At 32.6% G+C, this 14574-nt stretch overlaps 2 protein-coding genes across 3 annotated transcripts in view; both read right to left on the bottom strand.

The window, feature by feature from the left end:
- Positions 1-4068: 4068 nt before the first annotated feature.
- LOC148627237 (matrilin-1-like) lies at positions 4069-9389 on the bottom strand. 2 transcript variants are annotated; one of them, XM_088570082.1, is made up of 7 exons: positions 8813-9388; positions 7564-7587; positions 7259-7273; positions 6541-6642; positions 5049-5150; positions 4327-4422; positions 4069-4116 (listed from the first exon to the last, which is right to left on the bottom strand). In XM_088570082.1, the coding sequence occupies exons 1-7, from the start codon at positions 9213-9215 to the stop codon at positions 4100-4102; spliced, it is 759 nt and encodes a 252-aa protein (XP_088426208.1). In that variant the 5' UTR covers positions 9216-9388; the 3' UTR covers positions 4069-4099. The 2 variants fall into 2 exon arrangements, with proteins under 2 accessions (XP_088426208.1, XP_088426215.1); XM_088570089.1 differs by lacking the exon at positions 7259-7273 and having other exon boundaries at positions 8813-9389.
- A 253-nt stretch (positions 9390-9642) lies between these two features.
- The window catches only part of LOC148627234 (uncharacterized), a 61973-nt gene continuing 57041 nt past the window's right edge, over positions 9643-14574 (bottom strand). The window contains exons 7-11 of the mRNA XM_088570069.1: positions 13001-13081; positions 11985-12063; positions 11418-11435; positions 10727-10741; positions 9643-9952 (exon numbers count right to left, since the gene is read on the bottom strand). Coding sequence (XP_088426195.1) covers positions 9861-9952; positions 10727-10741; positions 11418-11435; positions 11985-12063; positions 13001-13081 — 285 coding nt within the window. The 3' untranslated portion in view covers positions 9643-9860. The remainder of the gene's footprint in view (positions 9953-10726; positions 10742-11417; positions 11436-11984; positions 12064-13000; positions 13082-14574) is intronic.

Genomic DNA, 14574 nt, shown 5'->3' with positions numbered 1-14574 from the left:
CCGTGAATACTGCAGTTGAAACAAGTAAAATGTGTACATAATCAAATAGTATTAGAATATTTTTTTTAATCTGTTACCACTGGATTCATGTGTAACTTATCGCACTTGAAAAAGACATTAAACCACCTCCAACTATACTGTATGTTCATTGAGATATGATAGTTCGTAATCCTTTCTGTCTTGTAAATTTCTGAAAAGTTTCTTGAATATTTATTAGTACTCTAATATATTTGATTTTCTTTCTGATAACTTAGTCACACTCGTTTATTTTAAAACGTGTTACATTGACATATTTGATAATGTAATATCATGTTATATTCTATATCATACCATTGATTTTTTTTATAAATATGTATGTTATTGAGGGTAATAATAAATAAATATATATATATGTCTGAAAAATTCCCAACGATGTTAGAACTGTCAAATTTGCTATGCAGATATTTGGTCGTTCCCTCCGAGAAACTCGAACTCGTACCGCTGTGACATCTATGGCAACACCGCCAGCACCAAGTCCAGCGCCCTAGACCACTCGGCCAGCTAGGCTATAATAATATAGCTTTCGCTGGCCGGGTCATTCATCCTCGTAGGATTTAATCTAGGGCTGTAACTTAGTACACGATGTATGGTAGTACGGGACAGTTCATTTTGGTGTTATTATGTAGGAAATAGGATTAATTTGATCCTCTATCAAACCTCTTTCAAAACTTTTAACTTCTGTACTCACAGCTGTCAAAGAGGGTCTGCAGTCCTACCACAACACTTGTTACTCCTGTATTGGTAGTAATTCAATGTGGATCCTGAAAAAAATCTCCTGGAGACTATCAGTTCAAGACAATTTTTTTTTTCGATGGTACACCTAGATGCAAATATATAGAGATTCCTCATACTTTGTAAAAAATAATTCCAAATCACCTTCCAAATATACATAAAAAGATGTTTACAAAATGTTTGAAATTTTAATCGACAACATTTGTCCAGTGTGGTGGACGTGTTTTTCAACAGACGGTCGGCATCCCAATGGGAACATATTGTGCTCCTTTACTTGCTGACCTATTCCCTCACTCATATGAGGCTGACTTTATAGCTGATCTGATCAGAAAGAAAGAATATCGTTTGGCTAGATCCTTCAATCTCAGTTTCCGCTATATAGATGTCGTATTATCTTTAAACAATCCTGATTTCGGGGATTAGATACATCGCATCTACCCAAAGAACTTAAGATAAAGGATACTATAGACACTGTGAAGTCAGCCTCATATCTTGACCTACACTTAGAAATCGATGGTAAAGGAAAACTATTGACCAAACTTTACGACAAACGTGATGACTTTTCATTCAGAATTGTCAACTTTCCTTCCATCTGTGGCAACATCCCTTCGACACCTGCGTTTGGAGTGTTCATATCACAACCTATACGTTATGCCAGAGCTTGCCGAAACTACACAGACTTTTTTGTATCGCGCTAGAACTCTAACAAATAGGCTTCTGGAACAGGATTATTTTGCTACAAGAATGAAGTCATCGCTACAGAAGTTTTATGGTCGTCATCATAAACTCGTGGATTGTTATGGTGTATCCATCTGCACCATGAAAACTGATTTATTCAACGGGTCATAGTTTTCCTTTCCTCGTTTGTCTACCCCGGACTTGACTTTTTATGAGCAACTCAGCGGGTGTTTCTAGAAAAGCAGACGCCGCTTACCTTACCGGTGCACCTGGTCCATTCTCCCAGGTTTTAGTGGAGTCCGAGTTGCTCATTTGCTTTTGTTACTTTGTATGTATGATTTTAGTTACTTCATGTTCTTTGTTGTGTATGTCTGTTTTCCATGTCTGGTCTTTGTCCCTGGATTACATTCTTTTGATTACCGCTATAACCTTGGTTCTCTTGATTACTCTTTCAACAAAAGGTCGGTATTCCTATGGGAACATATTGCGCTCCTCTACTTGCTGACCAATCCCTTCACTCTTATAAGGCTGAATTTATAGCTGATCTGATCCGAAAGAAAGAATATCGTTTAGCTAGATCCTTTAATCTTAGTTTCAGCTACATAGATGACGTATTATCTTTAAACAGTCCTAATTTCGAAGATTTGATACATCTTATCTACTAAGAACTTGAGATAAAGGATACTACAGACACTTTGAAGTCACCCTCAAATCTTAACCTACACTTAAAAATCGACGGCAAGGGAAAACTACAGACCAAACTTTACGACAAACGTGATGGCTTTTCATTCAGAATTGTCAAATTTCCTTTCATAGGTGGCAATATCCCTTCAACACTTGCATATGGAGTGTTCATATCACAACTCATACGTTATGCCAGAGCTTGTCGAAACTATGCTGACTTTTTGCATCGCACTAGACTTCTAACAAGTATGCTTCTGGAATAGGATTATTGGGCTACAAGATTGAAGTCATCACTACAGAAGTTTTTGGTCGTTACAGTGTATCCATCTGCGCCATAAAAACTGATTTGTTCAACGTGTCACAGTTTTCCTTTCCTCTTTCGACTACCCCGGAATAAATTTTTTTAGCAACTCGGCGGGTTTTTCTAGAAAAGCAGAGGACGCTTACCTTACCGTGCACCTGGTCCGTGCTCCCAGTTTTTAGTAGAGTCCGAGTTGGCTCATTTGCTTTCGTTACTTTGTATGTATGATTTTAGTTACTTAATCTTCTTTGTTGTGTATGTCTACTTTCCATGTCTGGTCTTTGTCCCTGGATTACATTCTTTTGATTACCACTAAAACTTGGTTCCCCTGATTACTCTTACACAATCATTTGATATTGAACAATTAATCATCTTACAAAATTTTTTGTCATTTATTTTGCAGTCTGAAGAACCAATACTGATGGAATGCACAGAAAATTGTTGCTTGAAATAAGTTAATGCTTGCAAGAAGTTACTCTGTGTTCTTTCTCTTAAAGATAAAAAAATGTCAGGAAAATGCACCAATGCTTGGAACTTTTACACGGGCATGTAAGGAACGTTCTAATGCATGTAACTTTCAATAAAATATTGTATATATGCTGCTTCCTTTCAGAATTGTGGCTCATAAATCTTCAATACAGAATTTTTCTTTATTTCCATGTAATTGATAGTTACCACACTATTGGTTTCTATTAAACAAAAAAAACGAGAGTGCAGAATTAGAACAACAAATCTGAGAAAGCTAACCTACGTCAAGTTTAATCCTAAACATAACATAACAAAATTCAACACATTCATACAAGAAAACCTTCAGGAAAGAAATATTGTAATGTAAATGTTCTGCCTTTAACTTGCTTATGATATATAACCTTAGTTTTTGAGAATTGGGACGTCAACTATGAAAAGTTAACCCAAATAATCAAGTTTACATTTCATTTCCTATATGTATAGTAGAAAAGATACGCTCAATTCTTCAAACCCATAATTTCAGTGATGATTAACAGCGATAGAGGTTTCCGTCCTTCCTTCCTTCCTTCCTTCCTTCCTTCTATAACGCTAAAGGGTTCCCATGTCTTAATTTTACTCCTCTTACGCCACTAAATGGAATTTAATTAAACTATCATAGAATCTTTTAGTTGCGAAAATTTGATATTTTGCATTGCAGATGCAGTTATTCAAACAAAAAACACAATTATTTCAAGTCTGATAAGAATGAGCTAAATCATATGTTGATGTAATATTCATTTATGTCTGTTAACTTGTTAAGAGTAGCAATGCCTGCTTTATACTCTTCAATAAAATAATCACAATAGTTGGTAATGTAGATTACATTATTGATAAATTAGCTGTCGTGGAGCAGTGATCATATTGGTTTCAACATTAATATTGTATAATGTGGCATCAATTGATGTTAAAACCCACAATATTTTGCTTTCTTGCCGAAAACGCACAATATTTTGCTTTCTCGCCGATGCAAACACATTCAAGACAAAACAAATGTATGTCTAAATTTGCTTCTTTTGGGCAATACCAGTCTGTGTCCACACTTGTAATATATAAATTGACCTTAAGCTGACCGAGTCGAACCCACTGCAATTACCACATCTCATGACCGGCGGAAGAAAACTACAAGATTTCCTTTTCATCTTTATTAGTTTTTTTTATCTATTTCTTCCCTGTCCCTAAAATATATAAAAAATCAAGTTAAAATGCGGGTGTTTTGTAAACGACTTGTGTAATGAGTTAAGTTACAGTTGCTTAAAAAAATATGAATTTCATTCTTTGATCAAGAAATTTTTTCAACGATTACTTGGTCACCAAGTTCAATGATTTGATTAAAATGATAATCTGAAAACATCATTTCCTTCAATATTTCTTTCAAAAATACTCACCACACGACCCACAGGTAAGAGGACACTTGGATTTTAAAGTTGGGTCAGAACATACTGCAGGGTTACAATTAAACAGAGTTGAGTCTTTACATGAAGCTACAACACAAGACCAAAACAAATTAAAACTATCATTTTTTACTGATATTTGTATACCCTGAAAATGGTGTTAATGAATTCATGTACCTCACAGGGTTGTCGCCTGATCCAAACAGAAAAAAAGACTCATTCCGTGTCGAATTTTTGTATTCCAGCCTACACGCTTCGTTAGATATTGTGATCAGTATATCGATTTTCAAGATAGGGCTCAGCAGTTTACGTAAAACAAGGATTTGATGTCCATAGATAATGGTCGTCGAGCCAAAAGTGGTAAGGTCGTCACTTCGACTTCACTGACCGATATGGCGTTCCAACATAGCAAACGATAGCCATCTATCATAGCTATTTTTCTTCTTTCACCGATTTTGATAGCAGAGACTAGTTTTAGTGGTTTTCGCACTTTTCATTTCTCTTTGAGTATTTTTTTAAGATATGTTGCTGTTTAATTAGTCTTCATCTACTGTGGCATTGTTTCCCTAGTTTGTACCTCCGATATAACACAGTTTAAAAAATTCCGTTACCTATTCATATGCTGACAACTTTGGTTCCTGCATAAAAATTACTTTGGTTACGCAATATAAGGAATATTTATTTAATGTACAATGAATCCTTTGTCGTATACTTACCTGTAGTACATTTTCCACAAGTCATAGGACATTTTGATGATAATACCGGGTCTCCACAAACAGCAGAATTACAGTTGAACAGTGTAGTATCTGAGCATGACGCTATATAAATGAATATAAAAAGAATATGTACTTTAGTCTGATTCCATATTAAAAAAAACAATGATTGATGATTTTGTAAATTATGTGGGAGGGAAGGTTAAACATTTACTTATTGTATTCCTTCAATTTTTAATGTTTTGGTTTTAATCATTTACTATACTTAACCACCAGAGTCAACTTGATAGAAATGCAGGTATGCAACCTCTCTTTTAATAATCAATTTAGTTCATATTAGTCTGTTGTCAGTATAATGAAGTAAGACGTTCATCTTTCGATTTCCTAGCAACGCTGCGTATTATTCTACGTAATAATTACCCATAATCAAAATTGAATTATTATAAAAAAAAAATTAAAAAAAACATGTTCAATTAGTACCTCAATCGATATATAATTCAAACACTGCCAAAGGTATGGATACAAGGCATAAAATATCCTTTGAACAAACGGTAAAATCTTATGTCACTATAGTCCTTTCTGTATACAGAGTAGTGCATTTACCTCCCACTTAAAGCAACCAAATAAAGAACGATAACTCTTGGAGAGTATCAACTATATATATAATCTGTATAAGTTCATCTTAAAAGTGCAAAAACAGAATGCTTAACTAAGGCTGTATCATCTGTCTGATACTTATAAAGACTGTTACTTCAACATTTGTCCTAAAAATATGTCAATAAATTGATATCTTGATGCTTTGATAAGTTTTTATTTTTAATATCCTCATCAATTTATAATACTACAAGCAGCAAACATTATCACTTATCATTCGAATATTTAAGATCATTGATTGAATATTAAAAACATAACAGTAAGTAAATGCACACATTATATGTAGATTGCGTTCCTGAAATATCCAAAATCAAATTCGATTTTCAATTTTTAATAAAACATAAAGCGCTGAATCAAGATTTAAACGTAGCAACAATTTATTGGATATTGTTTATTTTTTGTCTTTCTTTACATTGATTCGTCATTAACTATTGACTTTTGAGATTTGAATATCGATATAACCGCATAATCATATAATCGATTTGCCTTACTTGCAGATATTTTAGTTTATGTTATCTTTACTTCTTACATTTTATGCATTCATATTTCAGTTTCTTTTCATATTAAATAGAATCGATTCCTTGAGTCATTTTGAAAATATTCGGAGTTTTACGTTATATTCAGAAAAGATCGTGCCAGTAACAAACGAGTAATTGAACTGTGAAATGAAAGGTTACATGACATTCAAATTACTAAAAGTGGCTTCTAAGGTAGTCCAATTCAACATTCTTTTCGGCGAAATGTTTGTCAATGATATGCAATAGCCCATTATTACATAATCTAATTTGATTTAAATAGACTGAAACTGTATTATATACAAATAAACATGAAAGGTTTTTACCTGCACTACATGATCCACACGTCAAGGGACAATATTTCGCCACATCCGGTGTACTACATACGCTTGGATTACAATTAAATAAATGTTGATCTGCGCACGAAGCTGTAACACATTTTTTTTTTAATTTCAGAAATGACATTATATAACAAAAGTGAAGTTTTGCTTTATAGATGAATTATATCTTTAAGTCTGAATTACACACATTTGATTTCTTAAAATTCCATTTTCTTCAATGGCGTGGCCAGGTGCTAATCGAAGTGGATGGTTATTTATTTCGAGGTCAATAATTGTTTGAAGAAAAGAATTCTGTCACTGGATTGGTTCATTTCAACACCAGGACGAGCACGCACAATTCTCAGACAAAAGTAAATAGTTCTTGTTTTTATTAGTAGATATATCATATTTCTGTACACGACATTGCTATACAATTCGTCGAGAAAATTTGTTTCCATAATTTCGTTTCATCGATTATTGATACACTGAACCAGGCGCAGATCCAAGGACTGGCGTGCCGGGCGTACCCCCCCCCCCCCCTAAATCGGTAAAAAAAATTCACAAGTTTCACCCCATAATATGTTTTGCCTTGCTTTGCATGGCATTTAATTCAATTAACGCTCCCCCCCCCCCGAACTAAAATCCTGGATCCTCTTCTGTGAACTATACTTCAACTATGCAAAAAAAGAAAATAGATGATGTTTGTATGTATGAATATACTTACAAGTTCCTGAGGTAACTGCAGAAACAAGCTATATCATACTTGAACATCTTTCATAGATTTAATACCCCTCGATTATTATCAAGAAAAAGACTATTTTTTGAATATTCAAAATGTGTCTTTGAAATAAGTTTTCAAGAAAACAAAAAAAATATATCAATGTTTAATTAATTAGTTTTAGTTGTTGTCATTGTCAAAGGAAAAATATGTTGAACGATAAATTAAAGCATCGTTCAATGGGAAAACGGTGGACATTCCTAAGAAATATTTTGATTCAGTCATTGTCAATATTTGTACATTTAAATTACCTCCAATTTGATTCTGGTATGCAGCTGCAAAAAAATGAAGCATTGCAAAATTAGTGGTACGATAGCAGGCTATCGAAGTTTAGAATTTAATATATCAATGCAAAAATTATATGCCTTCAGAAAGCTTATTTTAAGCTCTATCGAAATATTGTTGTCGTGCACATCCATTGTGGTCAGATCACAGAAAGAATACTGTAGGTACAAAATTTACAGTATGATATGATCAGTTGCGGTGTATGTTTCATATTGTTATTATTGTAAATGGTCATAAATTGTACAATAAACAAGACAAACAATTGCTTGATATGTCATAGAAATTGAGGGGGTGTTGTCAGCCTTTAAAAGCATTTAAAATCGTTTTGAACATTTTGTATATAATGCTTATATATGAACTTCTACAGTTTAAATCTGCTAATGATAATATACAGGTAATTTAATTCTAAAAGAAGCACAAACGAATTCTAGTGCTCCTTTAAGGTGAACTTGTACAGTTAACAGAGGGACACATCATGATATTATATTTGTTCACAATTGAAAAATATTATCTTAATACAGAGGAAAACAAAAAAGGTGTTTAAGAGAGTAATAAAGGGAACCAAGGTTATAGCGGTATCTAAATCTATCTTTATAATGACATTGCGGGATAAAACCTTTATCAAATTTATTACATGAAGAGTGTATCGATGAGCAAGTAAATAACACGATTTCAAGTTTCCAGGAAAAAAGTAATTTATCAGCTTATTCAAATAACAAAATGTTTATGACACGATCACATATCATGTTTATTACAACTAGTAGGGACAAATTCTGATGGTATATCAAACTAAATTGTACCTTCTAAATAATCTTTTTAAAATCGATACAACAATATAGTTTTCACTCTGTCACTTTAAATTTTCACTATGTGAACACGAATATACATGCACATACATACATACACACACAGACAACAAAGATTTTATTTATGAATAAAAACAATGTTAACAAAAAATAATTACATACATGACCTACGACCTACTGCATCTATTTTGGGTGGATTGTATTAACAAGCATTATCTCCTCACCATAATCTTACATTGATGAACATATCTAATAAACAAACTGGCACTTTTTTAATTTAATTTTTTATGCATTCAGGTGCATATAGCTATGTATTTTCTTCATATACATATACAGCTCGAAAAACTCTTGACGGTTGAAAAACATTTTCAGTTTTTTGACAAACTTAAACATATTTTATATTACTTACGACAGCGAATTTGTTTTAAAGGCAGTCGTAATTCCAGATGGTTTCGAACAGTCATTACATGGTTTGTGCTACTAGAAGCTATATAGGTAAACTCTACAAGGTTAACACTGCCAACTCCTACAGCAAATGTATTGATGTGAGCAGTATGGAGATGGCGTGCAGCCATTTGTGTTAATGCAGGCTTATTCGAGTGACCATCTGATATCACAATAAGAAAGTTAGGTGCTGAGCTACGGTCTCCTTTCGATAGAGTAAAGCCATTTTTAATAACATACTCTAACGCTATATCTGTCCTTGTTCCTCCAGATGTGTATGGGACTGACATGATAGCCTTCGTGAGAGTATTTATATCATGGTAAGCATTCATAGCAAAATGGTCATAAACCGTAGTAGTAAATGTCATGACGCCAATCTGTACATTTGTCGGACTTATCACATAATGTTTAGCGAATTCAGCAATAAATTGCAGTTCTAGTTGAAAATTACTTGCTTGAATACTTCCACTTGCATCCAGTAGAAACAGTATATCAGCAGGATCGGAAACACATTCTGTATTAACCAATAGATATAAAAATATAATTTATTCTTTTGTCTTGATACTCTTTCAATTTGTCTGTTAACAAAACTTGACTTTGTTTTTCTTTATTTTCTATTTATATATTCTAATGTTATATTGTTTCTATATTATCCTGTATCACATCAAATTTAGACAACGTAATTTATGTATGACCCTTAATCAAAAGGTAATATGCATTCTTGTAAAACATCTATAGACAGCATAATTTTGACTATACTTGGTTAAGCTAATGCATTAATTAAGTATTAGTAGACATATTTACATATCTAACTACAGACAGACGATTTATGATAACCAAATTGTTTTTAAATATGTTCAAACTAAACGTAAATGTATAAATATTATCATAACAAAACATTTAAGATGATAGTAACTAATGAAACAAATTTTCTACAGTAAGCTAAATAAATTAAAATACAACCTCCAGTACTGCATATGCAGAAATGTGATGTCTGAAGTGAAGTTGTTATATTAGTGAGAAACAGGAACATACAAACAACAACAAATAAGCGAATCCTTCCCTAAGCAGTGTATTTTATACAAGTCATACTTACTATGCGCATCTAAAAAGAAAATATTTTCATCCCTAAATATGAACAATTCGCACATTTGCGCAATGACATGTTTCTTCTAGAGTTCCAACCAAATCAAGCATTTCATTAAATTTTCTACATTGATGAGGGTAACACCAAAATCACCGAAACACTATTCCTATTCATAATCAAGTCAAGTCCAAAATAAATCTGCCAAAATAGATCTTACAACACCCAAATATACAAGATAATCATTCTCCCAAAAGATTAATTGCTACTTGCATTGTTATAATAAAAACTGTAAAATAGAACCTAATTTTCCTCATTACAATTTACCAATGCAGCCCAAATTCATGTCAATACATATATCTACAGCTATATTTTTCAATTAATACTCAGTGAAAATGCCTTAAGAATATGTGTACTTTCTCAAAAATATAAACAAATAAGGACAAAACAAATCATTTACCAAAGTACCAGAGCAATAATAGAATAAGCATAATATAAATCATGAAATGATACAGTGATACCTTTATAGCGCACCTTGATCTTATTACTTTAGTAACAAAGGCGTATTTCCGGTCTATTCATGATTTAAACCTTATATCTCTATAAACATATATAAAAAAGTTAACATTTGTTATCGGACCGAATTGATTTGTTGTTGTTTTTTTTTCGAAAGAAAAAAAAAAAAAACTTCTCAAATTAAGTGCCAGCTTACTTCGATCACTTTCGTAATACATATATACATTTTATGTATTTCAATAATAAACATGTATTTATCAACGTTTTATTTATACTTACTTTGATTAGTTATTGCTAAAAATTACATAAAAAATAATGTACTTTCCTTTGACATAAAACTTATCGGTACGGTTTTCCTTTTTAGTACTTCTTACATACAATACTTTTGATACTTTATTTTGTAATGTATTTCGTTCTAATGCTACTGATGAGAGGTTACTATTTGGAACATGAGCATGCCACATCTATATGACTGGTATTTTAGATTTTACTATTGCTTTTTATGGTTTATATTACATGATAATTACTTCTATAATACACAATGATGGTACATCGATGTCACGGAAATATAAAATAGCCAACGTTTGTTTAAGCGTTGTGTAATCAAGAACTGTAAATGAAAAGCATCCTTAACGATTTATTTCTGATTTTAAATGATAAGGTAAAATGATCGTATTCTTATAAATTTATTGTGTTCGTGATAATTAGAAAAAAAAACTTGTATGTAAACCAGATACATAAAACATTCTTATTGGAAGTTACGAATTGTTACGGAAAAGAACGCATTAAAGGAGATATTATATAATTAGTTATAAGGTAACAGAAGCTTTCTTTCTATTTGGTTCTATGTTGTTTTGTTTTATATGTCGTTAAAGTTGTTGGGATTATTTGATACTGAGACGTTCGTACAGGTGTACCACTTCTTTTAGGAGAGCATTTATTATACTTTCACCACACAGGATTTACCTACCATTGTTAGGTAAGCCACCTAAAGGAACAGAAAAAATAATAAAAACTTAGTTTGCATTCCTTGTGCATGGTAGAACCTCTTGGTGGCACATTTGGATTCCTATTTCGATAGTTTTGGTTTGAGTACTTCTTGTATACAATGAACTTTCCTATGTGTTTGGTTCTAATGCTACTGATGAAAGGTTACTATTTGAAACACGTGTACAGCATATCGAAATTTGTAATATCAATATGAATGGTATTTCTGTTTTTTTAGTACAATTTGTTATAATGTGGCAAATAAAATAGTAGTACAATATGTTATTTACAGGCAGAAGCTGTATTTGAACCGACAAAAACATGGTTCCCAGGTATATGTTCCATGTCTCCATTGCAATACTCTTTTAGGTTGTCAGCAGGTCTCGTTATGAAAATGTGAGAAATATTTTACAAATAAAATTCTACTACAAAACAAGTTAAAGAATGCTGTAACTGAATAAAAAAAATGTTTGCCTCATTTTTTCTCTCAATATACTTTTTTTATTGTGATATTGCACTATTGTATATAAGTTCTTGGTGTCGTACATACCTTTTGTTTTACAGCCGGAGTTACAAATGTCTGAATTACAACATCCAAGGTTACAATTCCCTTTTGGGAGTACGGCACACTATTATGTTAAATATAATGATTTAAGGTTGAAATTGGATAGGTACATTATATCTATCTATCTATCTATCTATCTATGGCAACATCGCCTGCACAAAGTCCAGCGTGGCCGAGTGGTCTAGGGCGCTGGACTTTGTGCAGGCGGCGTTGCCATAGATGTCACAGCGGTACGAGTTCGAGTTCCGCGGACGAAACGATCAAAAATTTGCATCGCAAATTTGACAGTTCTAACATCGTTGGGAAATTTTTCAGACCTTTCTATACGTTTATATATCTTCCCTGTATCAATTTGATTCGATGGAGTAGTGTAGCGAATAGAGATGTTCTACATTAAATACACCCAGTATTAAAAAAGTGAATTCATTTCGAAATTAAGGTACCTGTGTCATGAGGTATGCTTCAAGGTGAACATATCATATTTGTCCATAAACAAGAAAGAGTATAGCACACATAACAAAGAACATGAAATAACCAGATAACAAGTAAAATAAATTAAAAGTAAATGAGCAAAAACAGACTGGGAGCATGCGTCAGGTGCACCGGTAGGATAAGCATCCTGCTTTTCTAGAAACATCTGCCGAGTTCATAAAATTTCACGTCCGGGTAAGAAAAGAGAGGAAAGAAAAGCTATGACAGGGTGAACAAATTGTATCTCATGGTGCAGATAGACACACTATAACGACCCACAACCATAAAACGTCTGCAGTGATGACTTGTAGCAAGATAACTCTGTTCCAGAAGCCTAATTGTAAGAAGGCTAGCACAATTAAAAAATCCACGAATTTACAATAAGTTCTGGCATAACGAATGAGTTGTGATATGAAAACTTTATATACAGATGCTGAAGGGATATTGCCGTAGATGAAAGGACAGTTGACAATACAGAATTAGAAGTCATTACGGAGTCACGCGACAAGACAACATACCGCATTACTAACCTGCGCCTTTTCCATACAAGTAACCTCCCACTCATTGCCATGGTTCAAATTACTATTTGGCTTGTTTACATAGGAACATAACTACAAGGAAAATACCATTTCATATACATCTATGTCTTATTATTTAGTATTGCTAAGATTTTATATCCATTTTGATCATTTACAAACATTTTATATTCATATCAAAATCAAAATACCTTATAATAAAATAATTGTCATACCATTTCCTCCAGTAACATACAATAATATTTGACCAAAATAAATTTATGCATACAATATTAATTGGAATAGTGTATTTCATTTACTTTCATTACTTTTTTATGTATTATTTTGGTTATTTTATGTTCATTGTTGTGTGTGTCTGTTTTTCATGTCTGGTCTTTGTCCCTGGATTGCATTCTTTTGATTACCTCTATAACCTTGGTTCCCTTGATTAATCTTTTCTTACCATATGAAAGTTCATCGCACCTGCCAATTCTGAATAAAAAGTCATCACGTTTGTCGTAAAGTTTTCCTTTACCATCGATTTCTAAGTGTAGGTCAAGATATGAGGCTGACCTTTCAGTCATTGTAGTATCCTTCATCTAAAGTTCTTCGGGGTAGATGCGATGTAATGTGTTTAAATGTACCAACATTTTTTCTGAAAAGGGAAGTAATTTCTAATTGACCTACTTGAAGAACCGCATTGGGGATCTTTGTTGCAGAGGTCGCTAGCACAGCAATGTTCACAAATGTTGGTCACCATAGACGATTGTGCGTATCAAAGTTTTCTTGAGTCAAAATTGTTGGACAACTTGTGTAATTTATTGCCCTTGAAGGGCAAAATTCAACCAGGTGAGCTATTCAGGCTTCTGGGAATCTCTTGTTTTCAGAACACTTCATTGTTTTTTGTCTCTCCCTTTCAAACAAAATTGCAAAAGTGGATACAGTGTCGCTACTGCATTCCTCTGTCTGTCACAAATAGCAATAAAGTCATTGTCAACTTTTGACATTGCCAGGAGAAGCCACATTTCAAGTTGTCTTTCTTTTGGTGAATTTTATATGACTTCAAGATTTGTCTGTTTAGAAATTAAAGTTCTATGTGCCTAAATGCTAGTACTGAAAGAGAAACTCTCTCAATGGAATTTCATGTACTTTTTGGTACTAATTACTTTTCAAGAAGATTTTGAATTGTCATGATATCACTGACACTCACACATTTGTACTAAAAGTAAATTTAATGGTTGTTGCGTAGTGTTACAACTTGATTTAAAAAAATCATTTATTTAGATTTTGATTGGTCTACTGTTAAGCCTGATACTTCTAAATTGAATTCAGTTTTGTATCCAAAAGACAGGTTATTCTTTCTAGCTTCATTTACTGTAGTTAGATTTTTCATTGATGAAATACTTAGTGCTCAATTGAAAGCATTAATGCTGAAGATTTATATTGTTTTTAAATTTTGCAAGAAGAAAACTAATAAGATGAACTTGATCTTTGAAGGAAATGAAAGCAATAGCTATAAACATGAACTACATCTTTTTAATTTTTTTAAGGTCACTGCAACAAGAAAAAATAGACATAATTTTTTTTGT

Source organism: Perna viridis, chromosome 1, assembly GCF_037379345.1.
Source record: "Perna viridis isolate PV_CMFRI_1.1 ecotype Kerala chromosome 1, ASM3737934v1, whole genome shotgun sequence".
In the NCBI taxonomy this organism is placed as follows: Eukaryota; Metazoa; Mollusca; class Bivalvia; order Mytilida; family Mytilidae; genus Perna; species Perna viridis.
This window is presented reverse-complemented; position numbering and strand designations above follow the sequence as displayed.

Bases quoted from the DNA above. Each gene is read 5' to 3' on its own strand.
- LOC148627237 (XM_088570082.1), bottom strand. From the start codon at position 9,215: ATGACATTTACTACTACGGTTTATGACCATTTTGCTATGAATGCTTAC. The intron at 5,151-6,540 runs GTAAAAACCTTT...TCATTTATATAG, and splicing joins GTGTGGATCATGTAGTGCAG to CGTCATGCTCAGATACTACA. The intron at 4,423-5,048 runs GTAAGTATACGA...CTTGTGTTGTAG, and splicing joins TTGTGGAAAATGTACTACAG to CTTCATGTAAAGACTCAACT.